The sequence below is a fragment of the Triplophysa rosa genome, linkage group LG6 (genome assembly GCF_024868665.1).
Source record: "Triplophysa rosa linkage group LG6, Trosa_1v2, whole genome shotgun sequence".
In the NCBI taxonomy this organism is placed as follows: Eukaryota; Metazoa; Chordata; class Actinopteri; order Cypriniformes; family Nemacheilidae; genus Triplophysa; species Triplophysa rosa.
Window position 1 is genome coordinate 4,064,800 of NC_079895.1, and position 18,162 is coordinate 4,082,961.

Here is an 18,162-nt window from a genome sequence, read left to right on the forward strand (position 1 = left end):
TGAAATCTCACAAATTAAGTATAAATGAAGTTAAACGACTGACACATCTCTGCTGTTAATGGTGCCTTTCTACCATCCAAACTTAACCTGTTATTTTTCAACCAACCTTGATCTTATAATTCATATTTTGAACAATTGACACACACTGTTAGAACCTCGAGACATTGATGTGTTCTTTAAAAAGATGGTTTTTTAATCATCTGGACCTTTGCTTTGAGAATAAACTGTGGTTGCCTCCTATGTTTTCTTCTTCTATCTTTCTGATGTGTTCATGCTTTAAGCGACCTTGAAGATCGTATTATTCTTTATAGACATCTCAACAACTCATTGTCGCCGAGGCATCATTGGGTGATTTTTTTTGCCCGTTCCTTTTGATGAATAAACTCTCTTAAAGCTGCAATCTGCAATTGTACCTCTCTATCACAATCTCTGTTTACAAAAATTGTTTTACGTTACTTGTGGACCTAAGTAAAAACAATAGTGCACTATAATACATTTGATTTAATTACACTTAGTACACTTACATAAGTGTACTTCAAGTGCTCTATTTTAACAAAATTAAGTTTGTACTACATTTACTTAAAATGTAGTGTACTTTTAAATGTAAATTTACTTCTATTCATGGTGTCTTAAAAAAGAACAGTTCAGTACACCTAGAACTTCCTCAGTTTATCTAAATAAGTCTAAAAACTAATTATATTAATAACAAAAGTAGTGCAGAAATATAAAGCACTTTAAATAATTGTACACTTTTTTATGTTTCATGTATTTGCTCAATAACTGATTTTTCTCCAAAAGGGGATTGCAGCTTTAAAGGGGTAATATTATACATATTTTTTGTGATCAAGTTTTTTCACAATCCACAGGTTTTCATTGACTGTTGTTCCATGTCTCTCGGCCTGAGGTTTGTGCTTTAAGACAGCATTTAAAGTAAAAATAGATCAGCTGTGAAAAACACATCTTGAGACCCCTGTGTTTTGTTCCATTCTTCTCAGTTCTGTCCAGCTGTCTACGAAAAGGAAGAATTTGTGTTAAGCTAAAGGCTTTGTGTCATCTGTTGATGTGTGTTGCCAGTAGTAGCAGGTGGTCTGAAAAAATGGGAGTGCAAAAAATGTTAAAAGGATAGTTCACTCAAAATGTCCTCATTTATTCACCCTCATGTTGTTCAAAACCTGCAGTTTATATGACTCTTTGTTCTGTGGAACACAAAAGAAGATATTTTGAGAAATGTCTCAGTGGTGTTTGTGTTCATACAATGGAAGTCAGTGGGGGCCAATGTTGTTTGGTTACCAAAATTCTTCCAAATGTCTTCTTTTGTGTTTTGCAGAAGAAAGTCATACAGGTTTGAAATGACAAGTCAGTGAGTAAATGAAGAAAGAATTTTTGGGTGAACTATCACTTTAATAAATATTATTATTTTATTATTTATATTATATTGTGATTTATTAAATTATTATTTTAAATACATTATGTATATTATAATATTTATTTATACAAATATATATTTTAATTCATATATTTTTAATTGTTAAATATTTATTATTTTTTATAATTAACAATATAAATGTTTATTAATTATAATTTGTTTTATTATATTGGTGTTATTATATTATAAAACCCTAAATATTAGTAATATTTTGTCGAATCAATTAAGCATAAAAGTGTGTGGTCATGTCCTTAGTGTTCAAGTCAAAAACAAGATTATTTTGCTTTTCAGTTTGAATCGTTTCTTTGAACTGTGAAGGAAGTCTTGTGCTCTTAAATGTACAGTACTATGAACTCCTTTATCTCAAAAGATCAAGGAAAATGTGATTCCTCATGATATGACCCCTTTTAACACTGTGTGTCTCGTTCCCATGCGAGGAACCCCTCTGCTTTGCATAACTTCGTCCCCACATCACAGTAAAATAAAGCCAGATTGTGTATAATTACTGTTTCCTGTCACGGGTCCAGCCCTATTTTTTCGACCAGGCCCTGTCCGCCAATGTCAATTTGCGTGCTCGACAGCTTTTCTGGAAGAGAGAGAGCCTTTACAGAAGATGACTTGGAGAAGACACAGGCGTGAGGAAGCTTTTCCTTTCCGGCGTGTTTTGCGTGAGCAACCTAGCAGAGAGATAAGAACCAGATCTAGTAAACACTGCACAGAGTTCAACTCTGGTGCAGGCTGGAGCTCCGCCGGGCGCCTGGCACCCTCCGAGTTTGAGCGTTTGGTGTTGTGATGTGGCCTCCGTGGCCTTTTCCACTGGGCCGTTCGTGAAAGAGAGAGAGAGAGACTGAATCGGGCGATGTGAGGAACAGCTGGGGACAGACTGACTGAAAGTCTGAGCTCAGAGCTCTATCTTCATCACGCTCCTTGTGCTCTTAAATGGATGAGTATGTGACCCTTAAAAGGAAACTTCTTCACAGACCTATCTTCAGGTAAGAGACGCTAACTCCTAGCTATTCGCTTACAGCATTCTTCTTAGTTAACATCTATTTGGTGATTTAGTTTGTCTGGGGACACAAAGTTTTGAAGTTTGCCTCTGAAGAAAATTGGCAGTTGCTGTGGCAGTCTTGCATGTGTAGCAGTTTTGCGTGCCGGCAAGAGGGACGTATCGCAAGTGAGATCGCTTTAATATGTCTTCTGTTTATACTGAAGATTATTTGGAGACTTGGTTAAGCCTCCGGCTTCTCAAGGGTTTCGTGACTCCAGGAATCTCACTTGTGTCTCTTGAAGAGTTTCTATAGATGTATCAAGAAACTGTGTTCAAGTCAAAAGTCATGAACACAGTTTATGTGCACCGGATTATCTATATGTTAATTTTATAGCTCTATGTTCATAGATGGACTAGGGTATCTCATTTAGTTTATTTCTCCTAAGAAATTTTGAGTTCACATGGATACAGAACTAGATCTCAAGAAAATAATAAAAACATTTTCTGGATCTAAACACGACGTTGATTCCCGGGGGCACTTTCACCCTTATCTTCTTGTACTCTGTTATCAGCTTCAGTGAGTTTCAAAGGAATGGGAGCAAAATACCCTTCAGTAAACGTCCCGTCTGATGTGGTTACGCGGTCATTAGAGGCAGAACATTAAGCCGCGGCTCATTGCTTTGCTCTGTTGTTTCAAGCAGGTTGCTAATCGCTTTGTTGCATGTAAAGCAGAAGCAGATGTGCAACAGGTTCTTCCGCACGCTTTGGTACGGGGGGGGGAAGCGGTCACGTATAATTAACAATCTCAAAGCAAAATTCTCTTCTCATGAGTAATAGAAATCGATCGCTCCGTGTCAGACCTGCAGTGTCTACTATGTACATAGACACCATCATGCATAGGCACCATCAAACACAAAGCATGACTTACAATGGGTTTAATAGATTTGGGAATCGGCACGTTTTTAACGTGTTGACATTTTTCCAAGGAGAAACATCTGAGAAATAGGAGCTTAATAGTTTTTGTTTCTAGGTGAGCAGTTTGTAGTGTATATTTGTTTTGGAGCACCCTAAAATGCTGCCTATATAGGCAGTATATTTGAGGACAGATCTGTCATTTCAGCTTTCAAGGAATAGATCACCCAAAAATGAAATCATCATTTACTCACCCTCATTCCAAACCTGTGTTTCTTTCTTCTGCAGAACACAAAATAAGATATTTTGTGGAAGGTTGGTAACCAAACAACACTGGACCCCATTGAGACATTTCTCAAAATATGTTCATGTTCCACAGATGAAAGAGTCATATACAAATTTTGATCATGAGGGTAAATAAAAAGCAAACATTTTATTTTGGGGTGAATTGTCCCAATTCATTTTCGTTTTTTTTGGGTTGGTTTTTGTCTCTTAGTCATTAGTCATGGACTTTTTTTGTGACTTATTTTGTGACAGAAAATATATTTTTCTAAGGAGAAGTTGGTTGCTTATACCCACATCAGTGTGCTGGTCGGGCATGATTTTTGCATGTGAGGTTGTGGAAGTGAGGCTTTTCCTATCATGTGTTTGGAGTGAGTAACAGCACGTAATGTCCCGTTGGGCAGCTCTGGATGTCATCTGCAGTTCATCACATGGATGGGTTTGATAAATGCCCTGATGTTTACTTCGAGACCAACACTTAAAATGAATAATTTATGGATGAACTGACGGCTGTCTCTTCTCATAGGAAAGAAAAATCACAGAATAGATCTCAATAGTGTTTCAAATTGCACTCAGACTTGCCAGGATTGTCGGAGATGTCAGTACAAACGCAAACATTTACAGCTCCTTACCCTTACTGTATGTCTCGTTTATTGTGTCTATTAGTCTTTCTTCTATCTTCTAGGAAAAAATCTATGATGTAGTTGATTCGTAAATAAAACAGAACTGAGAACTTACAGTCTTGGGAGCAATCTTTGAGTCATACATTTGTCCCTGACGGCCAATCATCAGAGTTGACCTCATCTGTGTTTAGATCCAGGAAGAGTGTTTTGGGAGGAGTGAAGAAGACAAGATTTTCATATAATTATCAAGACACTTTAAAACATATCAGATTGTGTTTTTAGCCAAAACTGTGTAGAAAACAGTGGTGTATTGTGCATTTTGGGTGTTACACAGTCTTATATTTGACACGGCTTTGAAAATTTGTTGATTTATATCTCAGGAGAGTTTTATCACCTATAGTATGGGAGCCATTTGTAAAATGAAACGTGTACCAAAAACCTACAAAACTATACATTTCACTAGATTTACATAAATAATAAAAGTTGCATCAAGTTTATTACATACTATATAAAATATTGAAGATACATTTAAATGTTTTATCTAAATCTAAATCATTAATATAAATATAAATCCTGAATAATAATGTTACATTTAAATGTTAAATCTAAATTTAATGTTGAGCTAAACATTTAGAGAACATGTACATTTAACCCGCCCTTTGCTGGATTGCGGCAATCAACGCGAATGCCGATTACAATTGGGACATGCAACGGCGCGCATGCAACGGCGCGCAACTCTTGATTGGAGAAACACCGTCTACTTCAGTACTCAACACGGCAGTTCTGAACTTTAAAGCTTTAAATCTGGCGAAATTTGACAGGTTTTTGGTACACATTTCATTTTACAAACGGCGCCCCATATAAGAGCAAATATTTTACACATCATGTGGTAAAGGGTTGGAACACTGATATCAGTTTTTTTATATATTTACCAGAATTCAGATTCTAAACTATCCGTTTTACTGCATGTATTTTTACGCATAACTACCCTCTGACAGGACAGCCTGCATGGTGTGGCTTTGAATACAAATTACTATGGGTTATTCCAGTTATGAAACCTGCATACATGAAACACATTTGTTCAGAGTGTGTAACACAAAACAGCTGTTTGTGTTTTTGACTGTGGGGGACACATTATATATATTCTTCTGCACAGGAATAAGGTGTTGTCACGTTTCCGCTTCTTTCCGGAATGAGATAAAGTATTTACAAATCGCGCTCTTTAGAGCAGTTTGTCCGTTTAGGGCTACTGTAGAAACAACATGGTGAATTCCATATAAGGGAACCCGTGGTGTATGTAGATAGAAATAGCTCATTCTAAGGTAATAAAAACATAACGCTTCATTATGTAAGGTCTTTATATACAGTACATCTGAAGACATGGTTGTGTATATTATATTGCATTTTTGTCAATAGATACTCCAAAAAACTACACATCGGACCTTAAAGTTAAGTTAACTTTTGTTTATTTTAAATTTTGTTGTATTGGGATTTGCCCCTCTTTAGCAATTCAGTTTTTTGGGGGGTATATAAAATGAAAAAATATATATATACTGTATATCTATAATATGTCAGCACTGTATATAAAACTGCTTGTCAGGCAATTTCATAGTCTTTAGGAACAGCATGTCCTCAGCTAGTGTGGCTCTCAGCATGATTCCCAAATGTTCCAAAGAACAATTTGTGTGCTTCAATAGACCTTTTAGATGAAGAAATTCACATGTTCACAAATGTCCTTACATACAGTTAGTGTCCCAAAACCGAATCTTAAACTATATACTTCTCACAAGTCCTTTTTTAATTTCCAGATTTTGATGAAAACATTTTTGTGTTCTAACATTTTTGTTTTGTAATGAGTGTACCTAATGTAACGCACCTTACTCATGTATGCATCCAGTGAGCACTGCGGCTCAAAATCGATACCCTATCATCTATGGTTCTTCTGTTTGAGAACATACAGTACAAGCGCTGGTGTCAGGAAATCTGTCTGCCGCACATTGCCACAGAATAAGTCATCACAGCTTTTATAGGAAAACTTTGGCCCATACTTTATAAATGTTCCTCATCAAAGCCAGTAAGAATGAAGAATTTAATGAAAAATAGGAATACAGTCCTAACCCAGCCTCATTTAGCCCTAGAGAGATGATCATGCATTAATCATCAGGGAGAGTCCGCTTTCAAAGCATTGACCTCATAAATGTGTCCCCTGCTTTCTGAAAGGATATTAGCAGTGTTTTAAGCAGCTGAAAACAGCTTGAACAAATGCAATATGCCAAATGAAGCTGTGCATTACTGTGATTTTACTATGGTTAGAGAAATAGTTCATCTAAACAGGATTTACAGTAGTCATAACTGTACGGTTTATAAAGTGTATTTATATGTTTGACTAGCTCACTCAACGGTGAAAGTATTGGGTTGAATATTGGTCTTGTGTTGAAATGGATGTGACATAGTAATACATTTAGAGTAATTGTGTTGCTGATATTTCAGCCCTGAAGTGTTTATCATATTAATATCGCTGTCAGATTAGCTTACTTTGCCTGTGTAAATACCCAAGTGTTCTGTGCATATATTAGTCAGATTAATCACAGGCACAAACGCTGTCTCATTCATTTACCAAATTCATCCTTTAGTTTGTAATTTGGTGACATGCCATTTTATAAAGATAATGAATGAAAATAAGCGTCTGACTTTTTCGTCATTGCATTCTGAAAGTGTTTTTCAATGTGGGAAACGGGTTTCGGATTAACTCCCAAGATGCCATAGCTAATGATCAAAAACAAATTTAAGCTTTAGACAAAAGCAAGCAAATAATTAGTATAAATAAGTTATGGTTTACCGCCCCAAATCTAAATTCTGTCATCATTTACATAGACGGTTTCAGTGGCAACAACATAAACAAACGTTATGTGGCCCAAACTAACTTCCAGTAGACCTATACGCTAAGAATCAATGACTTTTGATTAGTTTTAATTTAGTACAATAAAATATTAATATAGTTTAATATTAATATAAATTATAAAATAAATTGTTATATTATAGCCAAACATAGACTGGAAGTTAGCTTTGACCCGGCTGTATGCGTCCGATGAAACCATCTATACTGTAAATATTTTTCTTCACACATCATATAAAAATGTCTTTAGAAACTTATTTTTGAGTAAAATGCATTTTGTGACGGGTCCATGTGGTTGTTCTTTAATTCCTTTTGTTCATTTTTAGTGGTGTTTAGTTTGTGAATAAAAATTAGTTTTTTTTAGCAAATCTTTGAAGTGAATGAATGGTTCCTAATCAGTTTTTGTTCACTGAAGTCTCACCTTTTTGAAGCGTTTGACTGGGTTTTTTTCTGCTTTCGAAGACTGACTAGCAAACAGGTTATTTTCTATCTTTTTTCTATGGCATAATGAAATCATGCCCGCAGTTCACGAAATGGAGGAAATTTTTGCTGTGTTTTGTCATAGATAACGTTGCACACATTTTTAAGCATATTTTGGACTCAAATTTGTTTGGTTTCTAATCAAATGGATCTGATTTCATTATACCAAACCGCAGTACACACATTCATATCTTAATTTTAAATACAGATTTTAGTGCATGTGACCAGTGCTTTGATGCATTTGTAGACATACTTGTTTTGATCACAAACGACTGAACAATTATTATCTTGTTGGTTGAGTTAATGATGTAATAACTCTCTTCTCTGGGTCTAACACTATAATCTACAAAAAGCTTCACTAAATAAGTCAAGACTTATGCTTTTACAGTAGGTTCTTACTGTTTCACATCACTGGAATGAATTCTGCCTTCCTTTAGTTACACTTCATGATGTTTTTAGTGCAGTTATCTCAACTGTCAGGTGAAGACGTCTACATCTCCCTAGTGGTGAAATTTACATGTTAGCAGGTCATAAACAGTGTAAGATGTTTAACAGTGATCTTACACCAAAACAGACTAGCGTTAGTCTTGTGTTTAGTGCTTCTAAACTGCCACAAAGGGGAACCTAAGCGGTTAGTTTACAATACAGTGCGTAAGGATGTGGGTGTAGATCTTTAAGCCCTGCAGAGATGAGGTCTGTGAAGAATAAGATGTTTGTATATTTAGAGCTCTGTTTGGCTGGAGGAACTGGTCCCTGGCACTCAGTTTAATGAAACTGCTTATGTCAATCTAGGTTTAGCACATCACCAAAGCAAGTGAAGTCCTTTAGTCAAATCTGTGAGAGATGCGAGACCGGTGCAACGCGGTGCAACAGATTCGTGTCACCGGCCTCGCGCCGTTCCCTCACGGCCCTCGTCCCGCTCTGCTTGTCACAATGACATTTCTGTCTTCAAAGATATTGATTCGCTGGCCTGCAGCAAGGTACCTCAATGTAAACACACAAAGATGTTCTCAATAGGTTATTTAATATGAGATTCAGAGTGTCCAGGCTGGAGAGATGCAAGATGCCTGCAAACGCTCATGGTTAGATCTGAACACCCTCGCAGACAGTGTGAATGCAATCTGTTCGAAGGTGTGTGATAAACTGCACCACTACCTCTCAAAGGTTTCCTCAACATTACAACTTAATATAGCTGGATTATGGATTGTGTGAATCAAGACCTATGAAATGAGCATTGCACCCACACTACAAGGTTCGACGTTTTTGTGACTCGTGCCTGCCTCAGATATTACACTTAAGACAGCATCAGTAGAAAGCTTATCAGTACTGTAAAACTGACTACTGGGGAGTTTTTTTTCCATTTAAATTAGGGATAATTAGACATATAATGAGTGATTAAAAATCAATTAAGGAAAAGAAAAAGAAACAAAACGGAACAAAAAATGTGGAAATACGGCTGTGGAAGTCCATTTCAAAGACCACTTTTCTGAATTTACTATTTATAGGTTTGTGTTTACACTCTTAAAAACAAAGGTCCTTAGAAGGTTTCTCACAGCGATGCCATAAAAGAACCATCTCTTTCTTACGCTCTTTATGGAACCTAAATGTTCTTCTGTGGCATCGAAGAACCTTTTGAAGGTAAAATTAGCATTTTTTTCCTAAAACCACATTTGTCCTAAATTTCAAATTAATTTTAGTTTTTATTTGCATTTATTTGCAGAAAATGAAAACTGGAGAAACAGGTCAAAATAACAGAAAATATGTATTTTTCAGAGCTCAAATACTGCAAAGAACACAAGCTCATATTCACTTTTATGCAATACAACAGCAATATTTGTACATATATTTAGGAAAAGTTTTTCGTTTTCTTATATGTGACAACCTTGATTTTTATTACAGTTTTCATGTGTCTTGTCATGCTGTCAGTCTTTCACATTGCTGTTGGATGACTTTATGTCACTCCTGACAGACTGGACTGGAATGGCCACAATCTGTCCATCTAGAAATGCTGATTAAATGAAAATTGCCATGAATATGGCAATTTTTCTGCGGTTCCAATATATGGATAGAAACCACTTGCTTATATTTTTTTATATATTACGGTAAAATTTTAATAATTTAATACTCTATACATATATTTATATATATATATATTAAACGATTTAATGTATTCACAGTTAATATATAGAAAAATACTTTGTCTTTGCATCAGGGTGCTTTTCTGTATAAAAAAATGCATGATGACAATTCACTTCCTTCCAGATCTGCGCCTATGTTCACGATCGGTCTCTATAAATACATTTGGTATGCACTCTTGGCGTTAATAGAGGACAATTTGTGACAATATTTTCCCTGTTGCTGAGGGATTTTTTGGAACTGTAATGTTAGCAGTGGGATATCTGTGACATCAGAGAACACATTCATTTATTTGTAAAAATAAATGGGGCGGGAAATGGGGTTTGTGCACACTGCACACTACAGATGCAATTTCGCTGGGAAAATTCACCCAAATTGAACGTTCTTTCAGCATTCGCTCACCCTCGTGTCACCCCAGTTTTTAGAGTTTTCTAGAGATGAGATGGTTTGTGTCTCAACACAAGCTTCTCGTCTCTGAATATTGTCAGGGCGGTGAGTGGTCCTCTGAATGCCATCTTGGTCGGGTGAGGAATTGCGAGCTCTCTCAGAGGTTGGCTGTATGTCTTGCTTATTTTCCATCACTGGGACCTTACTGGGTCCCTGGAGGTTTGGTCTGGAGTCCAGTGACGGCAGCGGTCCTGACATTAGGACGTTTACACACAGAATGCCATGGCAAACTCATGAGAAAATGCATGAGGTTGATGTTCTTCTCTGAGTGGGGTCTGATGGCCTGGTGGCTACCAGGGCTCAATGTTTTAAGTCTTTTTTTTAACATTCAATATTTATCTCAATAAACTTATGATTTTATATTTATTATAAATACGGCTGCTAATATATCAGATTTTCACAACACGATTATCGTGACCAAAAGAATGCACATTATTACCGTGATATCTGTATAAATAAATAAATTATACTATCAGTCAAATGTATTTTTAATTTAGTTTAGTTCACGTTTTCAAGGAATCAGACTTAAAATATCAGTGTAACCATTGGGGCTGTTAAAGGAAAATGTTAAATGGGTGCAAAACTGCCACCTATGCTGAAGTGTTCATGACATTATCTTTTACGATTACGATTAATACAATATCAATAATAATGGTTAAGAAAATCAAAATAATTGTCAATATTGTGACAGCCCAATAGCAACAGTAATATTTTTTAACTAAATATTTATTTTCGTTCTTACGCATTACATGAGCATACTGTAAAATGGCCCTGCAGTTTCTTTCAGAAACACATCGAGATGAACCTTTAATCTCTCAGAGATTGTTTTTTTAACAAGCTCTAATCTGACCAGGGCGGATACACTGTGGGCTATGAAAAGCCTCGGTGGATCTAGATTTGGAAAATGGGGACTCACCCACTGGCCCTGATCTTTAGAGCCGGGGTGGAGATGCTTTAAACAGGTCTCGGAGGAACACTCAGACCAGGCGGGTGGAGCAGCATTGCCCAGATGCTACTAAAATCAGACGCTCGCCTCGGTTTAGTGGATATGTTTTTACTTCTGGGAGGCCTGCTGTAGACATAAAGCGGTGTGGGCGTGTTTTTTCCAGCTTCTTTAAGATGCTTATTTTCATTTCTGTACCCTCACGGCGGTCCAAAGACCCTCTCTGGACCACGGAAAAGTCATGGAAAAATAAAGTGCATGAAATGTTGTGAAACGGGTCGCCTGTTGAGTTGAAAGAGGGTCTTTCAACAGATCGAACATGCATCATCTCTTGTGCTTTAATATATCATTCATGTTTATAAAACAAATAGTTGGGACTTTAAATTGTATTTGTATAAAGCATGTTTTAGGTTGGCAACTGTGAACTACTTACAGTTGGGATAATGAATTGGTGGAGAATTTGTTATTTTATTTGGTCAGTATTTCTTCGGTTAATGACAAAGATGTCAAATAAAAGATTAAATGAGACATGATGACACATTGACAGGGCTGAACATCATCTGGGAGAGCAGCGTGTATCAGTGTTTCTGCAATCTTACTGTTTTTAATGATACACACATTTTCACAGGCTTCACGTGAATGCTGATAAGCACAACAGATGTTGTGTTTATGTGTGGGAGTTCTGCATCCTGTTACATACATGTGTGAAATGTCATAGATATCATACTGTGGCCCCATAAAGATGTTGTGAGCCGACTAGACATGATGTTAATTGCATAAGAAACAATTCTGTACTTTTCGACAGTACAGTAGCTTGTTTGTCAGATGTTTGCAAATTTGCATCATTGGCCGGGTGAACACTTTCATGTTCATTTTTCAAAGTAACTTTAAAATTCTTAGGTATCACAATATACTGTATTGACAGTAATTGCAATCTTAATATCCATAATCATTCATATCACACAAAAGTTGTTATTGTGAATAATTCAGTGCCAGTATCACAAGAGTGTATTATTTTGTCCACAATTACCATAATTATTGAACATCTAATATTGTGACGGCCCTTGCTTATATAGCTCATACTTTGTAATGAATCTGTTTAATCAGAGAAATGATTATATGTTTTAGATTTTTGGGCCTTAAAGGAACAGATCACCAAAAATGAAAATTCTGTCATCATTTATTCACCCTCAGATTCTTCATAATCTGTATACATTTCTTTGTTCTGCTGAACACAAAGGAAGATATTTGGAAGAATGTCAGTAACCAAACAGATCTCATACCCCATAGACTCCCATAGTATTTATTATCCCTACTCTGGGAGTCAATGAGGGATGATATCTGTTTGGTTACAAGCATTCTTCCAAATATCTTCCTTTTTGTTAAGCAGAACCAAGAAATTTATACAGATTTGGAACAACCTGAGGGGGATGACAGAATCTTAATTTTTTGGTGAACTGTCCATTTAATAGTGTTGCCAAAAAATAATTAAAAAAAGAAAAAGATATACAGACGGTTCAATCAAAGGTTAATATTAAGGCCTGGGAAGACCTTGATCGTGTTAAACTGTAAATCCCCTCTTGCCCAGTGCTGTAAGGGGCCGACCTGCTCTGTTATCATCATGTTTTGGAAAGTCTTTCTCTCTAGAGGCTTGTGTGATAATTATACACACAGTGACATTTCGACTAAGTGTGTGTGTGAGAAAGAGTTTGAGCAATCACATTTTATTACCCAGGTGCTCATTCACGGGAGGGCAAAGTTGAGGGTCACTGACGGGCATTGTAAACACAGTTTGGTGTCTACTAGCGTCACCCGCAATGTTTTTAAAGCCCTTATCAATCTCCTGCCCTTCTCTCTCCGGAGTCAGATGGAGTCCATCTCTCACACACTTTCACACACTCCAGGTAAAAATAGGCACTGATAGTTTGACATGTGAGTTCAAGGGTAATCCTTAACCTTACTTAAAGTCCCAGTGAAATAAAAAATGACAATTGTATTATATATTGCAGCGTTTATAGTAAATAGCTTATCAGTGTGGGTCATTTTCTTTTTAAAACTCATGTACCCTCATAATCTTCAGTTAAAATCTGAAATGCACTTCCGCCCTGAAATGACTATGCATCTCAAATGACGTAAATTAGACGACTTGGCCGGAGCATCCGTTAACTCCTCCCCTTCAACTGTCATCAGTCTGCTGTCAGCTTCATTTCAAAATCAATGCACCAGCTGTTTTTACACATCCAATCAATTCGCAGTGAAAAATGAAGCCACGCCCACTAATTTTCTCCTTTGAAATTCCTTTTCACTCCGAAATGTATCAGAATACGGAAGTAAAAATGATCGCAATTTCCAGTTCACGGGAACTATAAGAAACATTCTGTCTTTGCTCACACTTAATAAGCCTGCTCAAGTCTTGTATTTGGAAAGGACTTCATTCAGAATCCTGTTTGAATGTCCAATGTATAAAATGACATTTACTGGCAAATATTTTGCAATTTTATATTAAATTAATTAAAGATATTTATGAAACTAAGTATAAAATTACGGGTTAAGTGAAGTTGAAGTACTAGTCATTTTCTGCCAGTACTTTAGCCATTTATTTTACGGACATTTCCGTTAATGCTAAAACGCAACGCAATGCAGTGCAAATTTGATAATACGGGTAAAAACAACTGTAAAAAATTAATACGGAAAATTCCTTAATGTTTATACAGTAAATTGTGCCCTATTTTTTACAGATTTGACAGTTCCTAGTTGTAATGTAAACTATAATGGAGACGAGTCCTTTACTATATGTGAACCTGGACCGCAAAACCAGTTTTCAGTAGCAAGAGTGTATTTGTAGCAATAGCCAACAAAACATTGCATGGGTCAAAATGATTGATTCTTTTTTAATGGCAAAAATCAGTAGGATATTAAGTAAAGATCATGTTCCATGAAGATATTTTGTAAATTTCTTACCGTAAATATATCAAAACTTTATTTTTGGGAGTGGATGCAGTAAAATTACGAAAAAAATGGCAAGAAACACGCCTACAAACTTCACTCTTTAGGAATTACCAACTCAAGTTTGGTATCTATGTAAAGCTTAGAATTTCAGCTTTCGGGTTCGTCTATTCTCCACAACGTCATTACAGCAGTAAGCCAATAGAGAGTTTTAAAACAAACCAGTCTCTTCCTAGCAATGGCCTGCTACAGCTCCTCTGAATATTTTCTCAATATTTAGATTTTTTGCGACCTCCGACTCCAGATTTTCAAATAGTTGTATCTGGACCAAATATTGTCCTGTCCTAACAAACCATACACCAATGGAAAGCTTATTTATTCAGCTTTCATATGAAACCCTAACGAATTTTGACCCTTATGACTGGTTTTGTTTTAGTATTAGTCTGGCCAGTGTCAGGCCTGTTTGAAAAAAAACTCATTCAGTTTCTCTTGGTGAGGCCAATGGTGCAGAAATGACATGCTTCACTTTTGCATTGAAATGGCAATTAGGAGTCCAGAGGCGTGAACAGGAACATATGCTGCACAAACCCGCTCTCAGTTTATAGTGATGAAATCCTGTAATTTGACAAAAGCTGACATTAACATTTTCATTACACAACAGCAATGCAAGAATCGTTCATTTTTTTCTGGCCACATGCTTGGAAGACAAATGAACATTACTGTAAGAATGACCAGCACTGTTTGAGAATTGATTTACAGTTTGCTTTGAGGCTCAAATGCGATTCTAATCCACCCCAGACTGCAATCGATTTAAGAAATAATTTCAGATCCTATCCTGGCTGGAATGTTGAATAGCTCGATGATGATGTCAGGCTCGACTTCCTCAGACTGTGCGTGTATGAGTCTCTTAGGAGAATACCAATCAATTCTGACAAAAACATGACATGCTCTTTATTTAATGCTTGGCACAAATCATTTCTGTTCTTAGTTTCTCTACAGTATTTTGGCAGCTCTGGATAAATTACTTTTTCAGTACAATCAGAGTTTGTATTTCTGTTGTTGTTTGTCTTTCATCTCGCGTCATGGCGTTTTTGTGGCCGGCAGCCTCAGCCAGTTTGTGTTTGGGCGTGAGTGTTATCAGAAAGCCACATGTCAATAGCACGTCGCTGCAGAGGAGTGTTTTCAAGTTGCTATGTTACAGACCACTGCAATATATACACAGGGCTGTAGTTGTTAGTTTAATATGGATTGAAAGCAGATTTGATAGGAGTGATACATTTCAAAATATCAGCCAGGACCTTAGATCAACTGAAATGTGACGATTTTAAAACGTTAGCCATGTGAATAGATCAAAGTGGGATATCATTGTACAGTGTCTACCGTTCTCAACCATTTTCTGTTTTAAATACGTATTTGTGAGTTTATATATGCGGTGTTGTGTGTTTGTGTGATTGGCACATATACAGTAAAAAGGCATCTTCAGACTTAATGCATTAGTGAATATATAAAGATGAGCTCCACACGCTCTTCTGTTTTCTCGGATCACGTGTAGTTAGACGTGTGTTTCTGACAGCTTCATGTACAAAACGCTTGAAAGGAAATGTAATCACAATATTAAGATGTGTGTGAGTGCAGTCCGTGTGCGACAGTGTGTGTGATGGTCTTTAAATCTCAAATGTTTCTCATGGACAGAAATGAGATTAAATTGAGAGGAAATGGAAACTTGAGTGTTAAGAGTTAAAAACCCCGGTAAACTTACATTTCCTTATGAGTTTTAGAAGAGATGTCAAATATCCCAAGATGCATAAATCTCAAAATGCACGAATTTAGTTTTTCTGCTGAACACAAAAGAAGATATTTTGAAGAATGTTGGCAACTGAACAACGGCGGTTACCAACTTCAATTGTATGGATGGACACAAAATCTATTCAAGTCTATGGCTACCACTGTTGTTCGTTTTTCGAATATCTTCTTTTGTGTTCTGCAGAAGAAATAAAATGACGAGGGTGAGTAAATGATGACAGAATTATCATTTTTGGGGGAACTGTCCCTTTATGACACTTTTCATTGAATCAAAATGATGAAACTATATTCGTAATTTTAAGTTTTTAAAGCTTATTTTATGTGAACTCGAACAATTTCCATGTGAATTCTGAGAGACTATGTCAATCGCAGGGCTATACAGTGCGAAATATATGTCGCACATGCTACGAAAAAAATCTGTGCGAAGAATAAATTTGCCCGTGTAGCACGTGTGCGATACAGTTTTGCACGTGATTTAGACCGAGCCGCTTGTTTGTGTAATGTGTGCTTGTCGCGATGCTTGTTTGTGTGTGGTGTAAATCGATGGTGCACCGCAATTTTACCCACTCGTTTTCACCCGCTCCTTGAAGTGGACTATATTAGCGAACTAATGTAGGGAATAGTGAATGAGGGCATAGTGGGCGATTTCGGACACAGCCATAAGCATTTCACTGTTTGAAAAAGCTATCGTCAACCACACTCACTTTGCGACGACCCGTCAAAATAAAAGTCTGTTTAACTTGAACATCCAGATTATAACGTTTACTATAGTGAATTGTAGTAGTAAATTGATAAACTACATAAACTCTGCCTATTTATGTGATAAACTACACATAAATATTTTTTATGTGCATATTTTTTTCTATTATAACAGACGTTTTATACTTGTGCTACAACCGTTTGGCCTGTGCTACAAAAATCAAGCGCATAGCGTTTCACAGCTTCCGTTTTAAAATGAATTCAGCTAATAGCAGTTTATCGCATTGCTCAGGAGCAAATTACCCTCCTCCATCCCCAGCTCCACCTCACATTTACAATCGGGACTCTACTTCTCTTATTCTGTTTACCCTAAGGGGGGTTATGGCTGCACTCCTGGAGTTGGAGTTTTGCCCAGAACAGAACCATACCACCAAACTTAACTGTATGCTAATTGTCAATCATTTTTGACGGTAGTTAACCTGACAGAACTTTAAACCTCTGTAGCACCAGTGTTACGTGCAAAACTGTATCTGTTGTTTTTCATTTGAATGTTCTCATATGAATAGCACTAAAAATGATGCTGTGTTTAAAAAAACAATGGAAGGCAGTGGATTATTGGATTACATGGAATTCATTACTGTCAAATGGTAACTTTGTTTTTGACCTACATATTTTCCGGGTTACCTCACATTAACTCTGCCAAGATATTTGTTTTGTTTATTTTTAATGCAATACACAATTCACAGAGTGTAACGCGTTGGCTCGTGAGATTTGATGATTATTAAAATGTTCATGTACTGTAATCTTTGATGATTTTATTTGTGTAATTGCGGGTGGAGAATTGGCACCGTCTTTCTCATTTTTCTGTTTCATTCTTTTGTAGAACAGATTGTGTTTCCCTGCATGCATCATGGGGGATTTCATTCACATTGTGTGTTTATTGTGGGTTTTATAGGCACAGTTGACAGCAAAATTAAAATGTACTTTTGTGAGTGGATGGTGACTTATGCTGGTGTAGTGGAATTTTACTGAATCTGCATTAAAGGCTTTTTATCGTTGTCTCTCTGCAGATTGAGATGTCTGGTGAAACAACTGGATAAGGGTGAAGTGAATGTTGTAGATCTGAGGAAGAACATTGAATATGCAGCTTCAGTTCTCGAGGCCGTGTACATCGATGAAACCCGGTGAGTTATTACATTATGATTGATATTCTCTGAATATTTCTTTATTACTTTTTTAAGGGCTTCTCTGTTGTGTACTTTTATGATGCTTTCATTAAGATTGTGGCCCGTCTGGCCTCATACTAATGGGCTCAATGGGCCCTCAAATACAAGACATTGCAAAAGTAAAATAAAAAGTAAAAGTTATAAAGTCCTTAACTCTTTCCCCACCAATACCAAGATATTACTGTATGTTATGACACAATACTTACCCCCATTTACAAGTTTTTCACTGGAAGCTGTTGCAAAACTGACTGAGCTTAGCATCTAAGGATCAAGTGTTGATGATAAAAATGCATAAAGCTAGAATAACATATATTTTATTAGTTTAAAAGCAGAGGTTCTATTTGTTCTTTTGATA

General features: G+C 36.5%; 2 protein-coding genes across 2 annotated transcripts in view; both read left to right on the forward strand.

Moving 5' to 3' along the window:
• The window catches only part of dnajc10 (DnaJ (Hsp40) homolog, subfamily C, member 10), a 255,365-nt gene that overhangs the window by 106,382 nt on the left and 130,821 nt on the right, over positions 1-18,162 (forward strand). The window lies entirely within an intron of this gene.
• Positions 1-18,162, forward strand: part of pde1a (phosphodiesterase 1A, calmodulin-dependent) — a 55,479-nt gene that overhangs the window by 17,747 nt on the left and 19,570 nt on the right. The window contains exon 3 of the mRNA XM_057336653.1: positions 17,652-17,765. Coding sequence (XP_057192636.1) covers positions 17,652-17,765 — 114 coding nt within the window. The remainder of the gene's footprint in view (positions 1-17,651; positions 17,766-18,162) is intronic.